Source organism: Callithrix jacchus, chromosome 21 (genome assembly GCF_049354715.1).
Source record: "Callithrix jacchus isolate 240 chromosome 21, calJac240_pri, whole genome shotgun sequence".
Lineage (NCBI taxonomy): Eukaryota > Metazoa > Chordata > Mammalia > Primates > Cebidae > Callithrix > Callithrix jacchus.
The window spans coordinates 40,757,667-40,772,142 of NC_133522.1; the positions used below are offsets into that span (position 1 = coordinate 40,757,667).

The 14,476-nt window shown below is 45.2% G+C and overlaps 1 protein-coding gene across 4 annotated transcripts in view; it reads left to right on the forward strand.

Moving 5' to 3' along the window:
• Positions 1–13,558, forward strand: part of CLIC6 (chloride intracellular channel 6) — a 51,748-nt gene extending 38,190 nt beyond the window's left edge. For all 4 annotated transcript variants that reach the window (XM_002761415.6, XM_078358747.1, XM_078358749.1 and 1 more), the window contains exons 2-6: positions 2,370–2,479; positions 3,148–3,273; positions 3,903–4,009; positions 4,570–4,751; positions 11,453–13,558. In XM_002761415.6, coding sequence (XP_002761461.3) covers positions 2,370–2,479; positions 3,148–3,273; positions 3,903–4,009; positions 4,570–4,751; positions 11,453–11,614 — 687 coding nt within the window. In that variant the 3' untranslated portion in view covers positions 11,615–13,558. The remainder of the gene's footprint in view (positions 1–2,369; positions 2,480–3,147; positions 3,274–3,902; positions 4,010–4,569; positions 4,752–11,452) is intronic.
• The last annotated feature ends 918 nt before the right edge of the window (positions 13,559–14,476 follow it).

Genomic DNA, 14,476 nt, shown 5'->3' on the forward strand with positions numbered 1-14,476 from the left:
ATTCAGTGATCTGGGTCTCGTGGTGCCCCTTCATATGCAATAAGGTCACCAATAACTCCGTGTTTACAGAGCTGTATTTATCACCTGCGAAGCCCTGCAAGTCTTCCTACCAATGGATCGTCCAGTTGGGGGTTCACATCACTTTGTCTGACACGTTGACAGTAATGCTGGTGGCACCAGCCTTATCTCTTGCCCAAGCTTGGAGGAAAACTGGACTTCTCAGTATGGTTTCTGACCACCAGCATTATATCACTATGGAGGAATGTGTTAAAAATTCAGATTTCTGGACCCCATGCGTGACCCACTGAATTGAACTCTGTATTTTTTTTTTTAATTAGGATTTTAACTTTCTTTTATTTTGTATTTAGGTAAAACTTATTGTGTTAGGCTGTTCTTGCATTGTTATAAAGAAATACCTGAGACTGGGTAATTTATAAAGAAAAGAGGTTTAGTTGGCTCAAATTCTGCAGGCTTTATAGGAAGCATGGTGCTGACATCTGCTCAGCTCCTGGGGCAGCTGCGCAAAACTCACCATTGTGGGGGAAGGAAAGGGGGATTAGGCAGAGCCAAAGTCCCAGAGCCAGAGCAGGCGCCAGCACAGGAGCCAGAGAGACAGGGAAGTGCCACAGCGTGTAAACCGCTAAGTCTTGCAAGAACTCACCATAGAGAGGAAAACACCAAGGGGTGGTGCTAAACCATTCATGAGAAATCCACCCCCGTGATTCAGTCACCTCCCATCAGGCCCCACCTCCCATATCGGGGGGTAATTGGATCATGGGGGTGGATTAAACATGAGATTTGGGCTGGGACAAATATACAATGTTTACAACTAAACATGAGATTTGGGCTGGGACAAATATACAATGTTTACGACTAAACATGAGATTTGGGCTGGGACAAATATACAATGTTTACAACTAAACATGAGATTTGGGCTGGGACAAATATACAATGTTTACGACTAAACATGAGATTTGGGCTGGGACAAATATACAATGTTTACAACTAAACATGAGATTTGGGCTGGGACAAATATACAAACAGTTTCACTTATATTCAGTAAAGTACTGGTGGGAAGTAGAAAAGTGCCTTTTTAAAGTTTCCTTTCTTGTTAAAGGACAAGTGTGCTAGTAGCTCTTTGTGAAGCCCTATCCTACGTAGCTGTTAGACATGCCATGCTCACAGGCATGTAGTACATTCTATGTCTTTGTACTTCAACCAAGATATCTGTGCTGGACGTGCTCACAGGCCTGCCCCAGCTCTCCCTTGCTTTTACCTGTTTAGAAATGTTCTAAGTTGTTAGCCAGTTGGGTTTTAGTTTAGATTGTGAGGTCTGGCTCCAGCCAACGGAAATCAGGCACAGCAGTAAGGACAAGCCCAAATGCGTAAGGGATAAATTTGTGTGTTTTCCTTTGTTCGTTGTACTCTCGTGGCACAATGGCTAGTAAGAAAACCCTTCCTGCGGTCTGGAAAGTAAAAATTGCGTTACTGAAAAATCCTGTGTCTCAGTGCTAATTTTTCTTTGCAGCACCGAGCGTCTATTTTTAGTAGTAGATTTTTATTATTTAAAAGGAACCATGTAGCCATCATGAGATTAAGACATAGAACAACATTGGGACCACCCAGAAGTCTTTCTTCTGTCCTTTCGAGGCAGTAGTCATCTTCCAGGGACAGCTGCTGTTCTGACTTCCATCATCATAGAGAAATTTGCCTTCTTGTGCTTGAACTTTGCCTACACTGAATCATGCAGGATGCCTTTCAGTCTGGTATCTTTCTCTCAACATTATGTGTGTGAGATGCAGCCATACCGTTGCTTGTATGATAGCTAATTCTTTTCCACTGTGGTGTAGTATCTCAAGGCATGGATACTCTACACGGGTACATTTATTCTACTCTTGGTAGTATCCGGGTGGTTTCCAGGTTTTAGCTATTACACCAAAGCTACTAAGAATATTTGATCCTTGGAGAGGATGGAGAGATAGAGGGAGGGAAAGGGCATGTCTTTCTTTTTCGCCTTTGGTGATGAAGGGAGTTCCCACTGCTTCTTCTTCCATCTGTGAACTGCTGCTCAGAGGTCCAGTGTGGCAGGAAGTGGTGAAGTGGTAGGGAAGGCAGAAAGAAAATGCTCAGTGCAGTGTGGATGTGTGTGTGTGTGTGTGTGTGTGTGTGTTTGTGTATTGGGTGTCCTCTCCCCCATCCCCTACATTCAATGCCAGCTCCACGTCGAGGCTGGTAAAATGGCCTCAGAAGAATTTTCAGTGTCATGACCATTCATATAAACCTATAATGATTTTGCAGGTGCATATTGTGGTGCTGGAATTTATAATTGTGACACTGGTTCAGATGGAAATCCCTTTCTCCACTTGTAGGCTGGTTATGATGGTGAGAGTATCGGAAACTGCCCCTTTTCTCAGCGTCTCTTTATGATTCTTTGGCTGAAAGGTGTTATATTTAATGTGACGACAGTGGACCTGAAAAGGTAAGACAAGCTATCTGCGTTACTGAAATAACTGTAACTAGTTCCCTACACACACACGTGCACATATGCGTGCGCACACACAGAGACACACACACACACAGACACACACACAGACACACACACAGACACACACACAGAGACACATACACAGACACACACACACACAGAGACACACACACACACGGGCACTGAAACCTGAGGCCCTCGGTGCTGTCATGGGCACAACCATCCTCAGTCAAAGACTGAACTGAAGCCCGTGTGTGGGCCAAGCTGAGTCAGGACAGGATCCGCTGGGCGGTAATCAGGAAGAAGTAGGAGTTGGGGGCGCCATGAAGAACCTGCCCTCCCAGTTGCTGGTCAGCTGTGACTCTCCCAAGCCTGTCTGAGCACCCTTCCTGGCTGATGCCACTAGGGAGAATTAACTTATTCACCTCTGTTTGTTGATGTGCCCCTTTGAGCTCCGTTTTCACAAAGGGACATATCGCCCACCTGTAATTTGTCAATGAATGCCTTTCTTTCATCACCAGCAAGATATTTTTGTGAACCCACAATCTACTTTGCATTATTCAAGAGTTGCTTCTCTTAAATTGGGGAGGACATGGCTCAGCCCTGGAAATGAGTCCAGATTCTCGTGGTGGCCCATAAAGACTGCTGTTCCTCCCACCTAGGAAACCCGCAGACCTGCAGAACCTGGCTCCCGGAACAAACCCACCTTTTATGACTTTTGATGGTGAAGTCAAGACGGATGTGAATAAGATCGAGGAGTTCTTAGAGGAGAAATTAGCTCCCCCAAGGTAGGCGCCAGAAAACCCGTGTTCATAACTTGATTGTCACTTTCCCCACTAACTCTGGGCAATGTGTGTGTGTGTGTGTGTGTGTGTGTGTGTGGTTTCCTGCAGCCCATGGCACTCACTTCCTTAATCATATCCCTGGTGTACCTAGATTAGAGTTTTGGGGACTGGACTTCATTGCACTGCACCTGCAGCTTGGCAATCAGGGTTTGATGGCTGGAAGTAGGAGGAGATGGGTCCAGGGTAGGTGGCTGGCGATATCCTAGACGCCCTGCTGGAAGCTCTGGGTATGTGTTAGGTCGAAGTATTATGGATTGTTGGACCACAGGGGAGACATTTCCAGTCCATCCTTTTCATTTTACTAGGGGGACCTGAGACCAGCAAGGCCAGGTGGGGTCCTGTGTCCCAGGACTGGCCACTGCCAGGAAGCAACACCAACAACAACCCAAACCCTCTCAGTCCAAAGCCGTTCTCCTGGATCGTGTTACTTCCCAACCCTCGGTCAGGAAAACATTGAAGGAAAGCTTTTCATGTTTATATCCACCCAGAGAAAGCTGTTTTTCTCCATTGTATAGTATTATCTTAACTAAAACATCTTTTGCCTGTCATCCTCCAATTTTGAACTTTTCAAGGTATCCCAAGCTGGGGACCCAGCATCCCGAATCTAATTCTGCAGGAAACGATGTGTTTGCCAAATTCTCCGCATTTATAAAAAACACGAAGAAGGATGCAAACGAGGGTGAGTGCCTCCTATCCTCCTGTTTCCTGTTTCAGCACGAATCTTCGCTCGAGCCTTAGCACAGCGACTCATATGCTGCTGGGGTGTTCCAACCCATTTCCCAGCGGGTAGAAAACTAAGTCTGGAGATGTGGAAGAACTGCCTCCAACTTTGAATCTGCATGTGAGCTTCAAGAGATGGAATGCTGCTTCTGAGGCTGGGAACCCACAAAACAACATTTAAAAAAAAATAGTCATCACTCGGTGTTCCAGCCACACCATGGGAATTGTATTCAATGATTCTGCTAGTGCATGCCTCCTCACAGGCTTTCCATAAGTAGTTTTGAATAAATAAATGACTTCTAGGAGCAGCAATGTTGGGTGGACAGCAGCATGATTTTCAGGGAGGAGTGAGTCCTTTATTCAGTGAGTCTCCATCCACATTCTGCCTTCCCAGCACCCCTTGCTGACTGGCCATGTCTCAGCGAGGCAGGGAAGCAAATCCTTCCATCATAGTAGCTGGCGACAAATGACATGCACTTGCAAGGCTTCTCTTTGTGATTTCTTGCCTTTCTGTTTTAGTTTATGAAAAGAACCTGCTGAAGGCCCTGAAGAAGCTCGATAGTTACCTAAATAGCCCTCTGCCTGATGAAATAGATGCCTACAGCACGGAGGATGCCGCTGTTTCTGTAAGGAAGTTTCTAGATGGGGATGAGCTGACGCTGGCTGACTGCAACCTCTTACCCAAGCTCCATATTATTAAGGTTTGTCTTCCCTCCTCTGACAGGTGTGCCGAATACATGAACAGGGCTCTGTTTTATTGTGTTTTTACCTGTGTTTGGGCCAGACGTTTAAACAGTCTGAAATGTGGAGACTTGGATTGAAAATGCTAGTTCAATTCTGTTCGGGGCAGCCAAGCCCCAGCTTTTACACACATAGAAGATGGGCTTTGGGTGTTCTTGGGAGGTGTCTGGGAATGTGGCCCCACCCTCTGCTTCTCTCTCAGCCTGACTCGCACAGCCTAAAGAGAGGTTATGTGAAAGCAGCCTGAGGAATTTCATAGATTATACCTGGCATTAGCAATTGAGGATTGGAGATGAGGCCTGGAATCTAGGGCAATTAAAATGTGAACTCAGTCAACTGTTGGTGATTGTAGGGCTCCACATGGCCCTTGCCAGGGATGACAGAGAATTGTCCTGTTAGCTCTTAACAGTGACCCTTGGCCAGGTGCAGTGGCTCATGCCTGTAATCCCAATGATTTCGGAGGATCAGGCGGGAGGATTGCTTGAGGCCAGGAGTTCAAGACCAGCCTGGACAACATAGTGAGACCCCGTCTATATACACACACATGTAAAAATTAGCTGGACATGGTGGTGTATGCCTGTAGTCCTGGCTACATGGGAGGCTGAGGCTGGAGGATCACTTGAGCCCAGGAGTTCGAGGCTGCAGTGAGCTAAGAAGGTACCACTTCACTCCAGCCTGGGTGACAGAGTGTGACCCCATCTCTATTTATTTATTTTAAAGATTGACCCTCAACATCCAGGGAGCAGCTGGCAACTTTCGGCTCAGTCTCTGCCATATTTTGTTCCCTGCCTTCCCATATAGCAGCTGAACATGATTTAAGAGCCAAGAGTCGTGAATTATTAGGGCTTAAAGACCTGCCAGACCCGTGGTTCTCCAACGTCAGTAGGCATACCAACTGTTTGGGGAGTTTTTTGTTGTTTTTTTTGAGACAGAGTCTTGCTCTGTTGCCAGGCTGGAGTGCAGTGGTGTGATCTCGGCTCACTGCAACCTCCACCTCCTGAATTCAATTGATTCTCCTGCCTCAGCCTCCTGAGTAGCTGGGACTACAGGTGTGTACCACCTACCCAGCTAATTTTTGCATTTTTGGTAGAGATGGGGTTTCTCCATGTTGGCCAGGATGGTCTCGATCTCTTGACCTCCTGATCCACTCACCTCAGCCTACCAAAGTGCCGGGATTATAGGCGTGAGCCACTGTGCCTGGCCCTTTGGGGAGCTTTTTAGAAATGCGAGCTCCCAGTCCACTGCCTGCCCTAGTAAATCAGAGCTGCCCAGAGTGTCCCCTGGAGCTCCAAGCAGATGTCCCCACACTCGGGCTCCGTAGTTGTTGCTGGCTCTCAGCACCACAGGGCTCCCAGCCACTCTATCACTTATAGAAGTCGAATGTGATTCTTATGATCGAGATTGCTATGTCCTTGGCCCTTAGCAGCTCCAGATACCTCATGAAGAAGCCCGTGCCTTGCTGTGGGGCATTTTTATTATTAAAATCCTGTCAGGGCCAGAGCCAGGTTGTTGGTATAAGGGTAGGGGAGAGAAACACAGGGAAAAATAACTCATGGACTGTGTGTTCTAATAACACATTTAGTTAGCATTTAGAAATTTCACACTAGTGGCCAGGTGCAGTGGCTCATGCCTGTAATCCTAGCACTTTGGGAGGCCAAGATGGTCAGATCACTTGAGACCAGGAGTTTGAGACCAGCCTGACCAACATGTGAAACCCCATATCTACAAAAAATTTAAAAAATTAGCCACGTGTGGTGGTGTGTGCCTGTAGTCCCATGTATTTGGGAGGCTGAGGCAAAAGAATCACTTGAACCCAGGAGGTAGAGGTTGCACTGAGCTCTCACTCCAGCCTGAGCAATAGTGCAAGACTCTGTCAAAACAAATAAACAAATAAATAAATAAATTACATGTTAGCTTCACACAGTCTATGGCACTGAGGCTGCTGTAGATTCCCAGCCACCCCTGCTGACTCTGCTTCCTTCTTTTGCCTTGTATTCCTGCATTTCTTATTTCTGTCCTCTTCCCCTCTCAGTTCTGGCCATGTTGCTCCCTTCTTATCCCTTCCTTCTTGTGCTTGAGGATGCCATCCTGAAATGCAGGCCTTCAGGAGGTTGCTGATTCCTTGGGCAGGTGTCTCTTCAGTGGCTTTCCCAGTCCACAGACATCCAGAATTGAATGAAATCACCTACACCCCTCAGAACCTGCTACATTTGGGAACTGCCTTCTAACAGGGTATTTATGCAGTTGTATTTCCATTGAGTCCCTTTACGTAAATGCTTTTTAGTCCCTACTGTGACCAGCATAGCATTGCAGAAATACATGGAAGTTGAGGAATAGGGGAGAAATATCCCAGCTGTAGACCATTCATGTCCCCTTGTTTGGCTCCAATAAGGAAAGATGATTTTAAATTTCAGTAGGAAGGGGAAGCTTTAGAGTGAGGGAAAGCAGTTCATGGCTCCACTGTAAGACGCAGCAGCAAAATCTACAAAGCCATTTAGCACTCAGGATACCCAACAGCTTAATGACCTCAGGATGGGGTACTTCTGAAAGGAAATGAGAATCGATCGAAGGGAATTATGGTAAAAGTGCTTGTGAAGGGATTTACAATTTATTCCCCTGCCTGAAACCCAGCAAAAACAACATAAAGATAGGGTATTTGCTTCATCTTTTGTAAAACTACAAAGGGAAGACAGATCGCCAACTTAAAGAGTAGGAGGCTTCTTTTGGTGGGAGGAGCCACAGACCCATTACATATTTCTTTGTATCTTTAGCAAAGTTTGGATTTCTCAAAAGGTAAATAACACAGTCCGGAAATGCCCACCTCAAACTTCTTTGAGGACGAGAGCATGAGGTGGGCCAGGAGGGAAACAGGGAACTTCCCTATAAAGACCCTTGTTGAACTGAGATTCCCTAGGGAGGCAGAATTGAAGGAGGAGCCATATAAAGGTGCCATCTGTATAGGCTGTGACCCAGCCCCTGGTCCAGAGGAACAGTCTCAAGGGGAGGTAAAGTGGGAGGAAGGAAGGGAAGTGGCATTTTGCATTGTGATCGACAGAAACTAGGCCCAACCAATCAAGAGAGAGACTACAAATTGCCCAAGCTTCATTTTTAGCCATGGTGGCCTTCTGCTTAATCTGTGAGTCTCAGAGCAGAGGATGCCCTAACCCTAACCCTAACCTCAACCCTAACCCCAACTCGAATGTGTCTCTCTGGGGCACAGAGTGGTTGGTGAGAAGGTGCTTGGGAGCAAATATTCCAGTTGGTTGGCCACCTGCCCCATCTCACTCCCTTTGCCCTCCCCACTGCGTTTCAGCAAATGTTAGGTCCAGTAGATCTGCCTCATTCAAAGATGGCGAATACCAGGGAAAATGCTGGTGAGACCTCAGTGTAGATAGAGGTGATTGAAAAGGAGGGAGAGGGGAGGAGGAATGACGAAGACAAGAAAAAAGGCAGACAGGAAATACATACACGATCAAGGATCGCTCCTCCAGCACATTCCAGCACATTCCAGACAGAAACTTTCCAACACCCTCAAAGAAATGAAAGAGAATATGGGCTTTTTGAGAAAAAGCTCAAAGACAAGACACAAGATGTTGAAAAATATGTTATCACGAAGGGGTGGAAATCAGGCTGGCAGAGCTCAGGAAGAAAAGTAAAGACAAATAAAGGAACTGCAGAGACAGAGGTCCTGTTCGAAGTAGGAAGACACAGCCAAAGACTGTACTGAAACTGATTTCCTCCGACATTCACGCACATCGTACAGAGAACCGTCCTTGCAGAGCTGGTTGTGGTTCATGTTTGTGGCCTTGCTCTCAGTGATTTAGAAGACAGGCCTGAGAAAATCGTCTGCGATGGAATGGAGAAGAATGAGAGAGACAAAGGTGAATAGAGAGATTTCGGATATACATAACCAGAAACAAGAGAACAGAAAAGGAAAAGGGGGGGAAACTGGGAAGGTTTGAGGGGGAAATTACTTTGAACTAAAGGATGACCTGAATCTTTAGTTTAAATGACATACCATGTTAAGCATTGCCCCGGAAAGATCAATGCACTGAGGCATACCTGATACATTACTGAGCTTTGGGAATAAAAAACAAGTCTTTTTGGCACCTAGGCAATAATAATACTGTACAAACAACAACAGTTACTATAATAATAAAAAGAATGAAATAAAGCCCTGAAATAGGGGATAAATTCAGACTGACCCCAGATGTCTTCATGACCCCATTAAAAATCAGAAAACTTTGGTTTAACATCTACAGAGAGTTAAGGGAAAGGATGTGTGAGGTAAGAATTTCGTATCCAAGCAACTATTGTTTTTACCTAGACCTCTGGTCCCTTTTCTAAAAAACATAAAATGTCTCTATGATTAAATACTAAAATCATAAAGTAAGAATCCAGAAACAGAGAAGGTGAGTGATGTAAGAGCAGGTGCTAAACAGAACCTGTTTAAAGCTGAAACTAGTCCTAAGACTAAATAGCAGCAGGACTTATGGGGACAGAATAGAGTCAGAATATAAAACTAGATGTTGTTACAACCATTGGAAGGAGGATAAGGGAGAAATGGGAAGAAGTATAGGTACGTGCATTTCCTCATTTGTCATCATCAGGAGTTAACAAGCAGCATCTAAAATTGATAAATTGAGACCAGTCACCATGGCTCATGCCTGTAATCCCAGCAATTTGGGAGGCTGAGGTGGGTGGATCACTTGGGGCCAGGAGTTCGAGACCAGCCTGCCCAAATATGGTAAAACCCCATCTCTGCTAAAAAAACAAATATTAGCTGGATGTGATGGTGCATGCCTGTAATCCTGGCTACTCGGGAGGCTGAGGCAGGAGAATCGCTTGAACTTGGGAGGTGGAGGTTGCAGTGAGCTGAGATCCTCCACTGCACTCCAGCCTGGGTTACAGAGTGGGACAACGTCTCAAAAAATAGAGAATCCTATTATTCAATCAAGAAATAGAGAATTCCTATTACTTAAGGCTATATAGAAAACCACTGGAGAGTTAACATGGCCATAAACCTTCTAAATGACCAGAAAGGGGAACACACACACATTCACAGAAGAAAGACAGAAAACCAAGTTCAGTATCACATTCATAGGCACAGCCTTGAAAATTTACTCAGGAAAGTTAACATAAAAAGACGGCCAAGGAAAACCTAGGTACCTACAAACAAAAGAAAAGCAGATTTCTTAATATGAGCATCAAGAAGTTTGCATTCAAGAAAGAGGCGTCAAATAATTTAGGAAGCTCTTTGTTAATTACATGGTCCTTGTTTGCTGTCACATTGCATCAATGGCTGCTGGCCTCCGAAGTCTGTGCGGTGAGCCCCAAATATCTTCTCGTTTGTGGTAAATCCCATGCCTGCATCCTGCAGACATCCCGGGGACCAGTGGGACTGGAGGCAGCAAAGCTGGGTCCCTACTTCAGGTTGAATTGCGCCCTCCTCCCAATTCCTATGTTGAGATCCTAATCCCCAGTACCTCAGAATGTGACCTTATTTTAAAATAGGGTCTTTGCAGATGTGATTAGTTAAAATGAAGTCATCCTGGAGTGAGATGGACCTAATCCAGGGTGGCCTTCTTTGCCGTCACAATTCAGTGATAGCAAAGAGAATTATGGGGACAGAATAGACTCAGAATATACCAAACTAGATGTCATTACAACCACTGGAAGGAGAATAAGGAGAAGAAACATTTGTTTGTTATCCCTGCAAACAAGGGAAATTGGGGAACAGACACGGGGAGAAGGCCGCGTGGAGTTACGCTTGCACAGCCAAGGCACTGCCAGGAGCTGAGAGAGATCCTTCCTAATGCTTTCAGAGGATGCATGGCCCCGCTGACACCCTGATCTTGGACTTCTGGCCCCTAGAACAGAAGACAGTAGACTGTCTAAGCCACCCAGCATGCAGTACTTTGTAATGGCAACCCTAGCAAACTGATACAGTCCCCAGTGCTCTGCACATCGTTGTGACTAACTCCCCGACTGTACCCCTCTTGCTAGAGGAAGCGTCTCATGTCGCTGTGTTTCTCATGATGGTACTGTCTCTCGTGGTGGTGCTGTCTCTCGATTGCTCTTTCCTTACACCCACTGTCCCCATGGGGGTAAGGATTTGCATCTGCTTTGTTATCCTCCCTGCAGGCAGGCCCCATAATTAGACGATGCTCTTAGTGGCAGCATGATGGCATTCAGGAGGAATAACACGCACAGAGGTTTGGGACTGGAGGAAGTGAGGTCCAACAAGTAGGAAGAAGAGAGGGCACCGTTTAAATGGCAGATCCACCATGCATCGTTATTCACATAGCACCAGATAACACAGTAGCACAACATCTGGAAAGAAAATCACAGTCAACACAGGAGAAATCCTCCCGAGTCCACAGCATACTCGTGCCAGCGGATCCCAAGGCCTGTCTGTGACAAATTGGTGGGCAGAACTATGTGCAGCCACTGTCGTGAGTCCAGGACTTTTACAGCACTCCCCACACCCAAGGTGGCCCTATGCAAGTCAGAATGTCATGCTGGGTGGCCCGGATGCCTTTAGGATGACATGGGGAGCTGAGAAAGAATGTGTTACACGGCTCAAAAGAATGGACCCTTTGATGTGGGAACCTGCCTTAGTAAGTTTTCCCTTTACTGATCATGTTCTCTTCATTTTCAGATTGTGGCCAAGAAGTACAGAGATTTTGAATTTCCTTCTGACATGACTGGCATCTGGAGATACTTGAATAATGCTTATTCTAGAGATGAGTTCACAAATACGTGTCCAGCTGATCAAGAGATTGAACACGCATATTCAGATGTTGCAAAAAGAATGAAATGAAGCTGGGCTGTTTTCTGTCTGATTTTTCAGTTGAATGAGCGAGGATACAACAAGAGCATGTTCTGTGCATTTCCCCCAAATAAGTCCTTCACAAAATAACACCCGTAGTGGGACCCACTCAACCCTGAGTGACACATGGCCTTGTAATTTGTCAGCTCACTTGTGTACCTGAATATACTGGTATCTGTTGTTAGACACACCAGCTGTCCAGATTATGTTAATTTATATCTGTGACATTCACTGACATCGGAATCTATGATATTTCAGGCATGCAATTTTCATTTTAATTTGATCTTCATTTCAAATTAGGTTTGGGTTCAGTTTCTTCAATTTTTAAAAGAAACTGGTCTGTCTCTGAGAGTTTTTATAATCATTGATGGCTTTTTTCCCTCTAAAACATTAATTTTTTTAAAAATGAAAATACTGTTTTGTAATTACAAATGGAGACACACCTGTCTTAATATTTTAAAGCACTATCAGAGGGTATAAAGAAGGACATTTAAAAAAAAATCACCCAAAATGCCATTCCTCTTAATGACTGATAACCTACTGGAGAACATCTTCCAAATCTTCAGTGTCCATTTGTTCTCTCTCTCTCTCTCTCTCTCTCTCACACACACACACACACACACACAATTTCATTCATATATGGCATTGCATTATTTTATTTTAAAGGACTGGTGAGGGAATCTTTTGGTAATGCCTTGATGATCATACACAGAGGACTTAAACCACGCAATAAGATTGGTCACTGCAGTGCCAGAGAAGATGCTTGAGGTTAGATTTCAAGGAGTGGGGAATTGTGGAGCCGGCAGATGTGCATGCAAAAACCAGCAGGAACCGGAAGCCCTGGATCACCCCCACTCTGCCTCGCTTCTGCTCCAGGAAAGGCAAGGAGGAGTGTGCTTATCAGTGCCTCTGGTTCCAGCTTCCTGACCTTGCTCCCTCCCCTCTCTCGGAGATTGTGCCTTCAGCAGGATTCTTAATATCTGCTGCAACTTGGGGAACCTCCCTGCCCTGGAACGTGAACCAAGCATACCTTGGTTCCTTCTCTGGCTGCTCTCTCTGAGACCCAGGGCTGCAGCCCCTCAGTGCTGACAGTATCGTGCAGGGCTAACATGGTCACTGTTGCTTCTCTGCCCTTCATTGTCTCATCTAGACAACAGGCAGGGAAAACCCAGGGAGATTAAATTCATAGTGGCAAGTCCTGGGCAGTTCTGGTAAACGGTTCAGTTAGGGAGGAAGTAGAAACTATTGACTCAGAAGAGTTTCTTGCTGATCTGTGGCTTTGCCTCCACCATCCCTAACCAGCCTCTCATCACAGCTTTGTGTGTGGGCTGGGTGCTGGCCTTAACCCCAGGCATGGAAGAGAAAATGTGAGGTCATTCAGATACTCATCAGGACCTCACAGGAGCTGAGCCTTCTTGCCCGGACTGTGTTCCTCTGACATTTGCACACATCTTACAGAAAACCCTCCTTGTAGAGTTGGTTGTGGTATGTGTTTGATGCTGTAAAGCTCCTTTTTAATGTGTACACCTGCTCTAGGGGTGATTCGTTTGAAAGAGAGTAAGACACATTAACAGAAACTATCCTGGGATTAGGTGAAAAAAATGTCTAGCAAAAGAAACAAAGTCTGTAATAGAGTGGCCTCTTTCTCTCCCCACTTGTGACTGCTGTGAGTTTTACCCCAGCAGCCAGCTGTCTTTGTCAAGCAGAGGTTTTTGAAGGTTAATTCTAGCATGTGTCACTCTGTCCACGTTGTTTCACATCTGGTTAGGGGTCAGATTTTAAAATGTAGTTTTGTAACGTTACATTTAAACATGGTGAATGATTAGACTACACGATGTTATTAGTGCTAACTGTGTATTCTTAGCCATTAAAATGATTGACATAAACCCTTTGTGACTTCAAAATGAAACAAATTATAAAAATGTTTAAATGGAACCAACCTCTTTTCATTTTTTTTTCATTTTACATTCTCCATTTCCCATTTAAATTTCCAGAAATAAAACAAATGATATGGGCTTCCTTTAAAATGGTGAGGATGGGCCGGGCATGGTGGCTCACATCTATAATCCCAGCAGTTTGGGAGGCCAAGGTGGGTGGATCACCTGAGGTCAGGAGTTCAAGACCAGCCTGGCCAACGTGGTGAAACCACGTCTCTACTAAAAATACAAAAATTAGCTGGGTGTGGTGGTGTGCACCTGTAGTCCCAGCTACTAGGGAGGCTGAGGTGGGAGGATCACTCGAGCCTGGGAGGTGGAAGTTGCAATGAGCTGAGATTGCGCCACTGCACTCTAGCCTGGGTAACAGAGCAAGACCCTGTCTCAAAAATAAAATAAAATAAAATAAAATAAAATAAAATAAAATAAAATAAAATAAAATAAAATGGTGAGAGCAAGTTTGAACCCGAGATTGTGCGCATTTGAATTAGAGATAATTAGTACTTCAGTTGTGAATCACAAAGCCATTTTAAAGAGGCCTGCAAAGACACATGCGAATGATTCTTGTCCAGGTGACTGTATTGGCATCCTGCAGGGTCTTCCACTTTTACATGGAATTGTAGGAAAGGGCTTGTTCTGGGCGGTCTTTCCCAGCCCCGCCCCAACTCTGCCTTCAGCTCCACCCCCCAGCCCACACCCTCGATTCCCTAAAAAGCTTAATGTGTGTAAGGAGGTGAGAAACATTCCAGGGCTGTTCTTCTGGACCAAAATCTTCATTACAGTGTGTTTTAAAAAACAAAATGCATTTGTTCTTCAAGACATAGCATACAAAATGCAAATATGGACAAATAGTGAACACATTCTTCTTTTCAGGCTGTGTGGAGATTTTTCTAGATGGAGAAGATTCCATTCTCTCTTC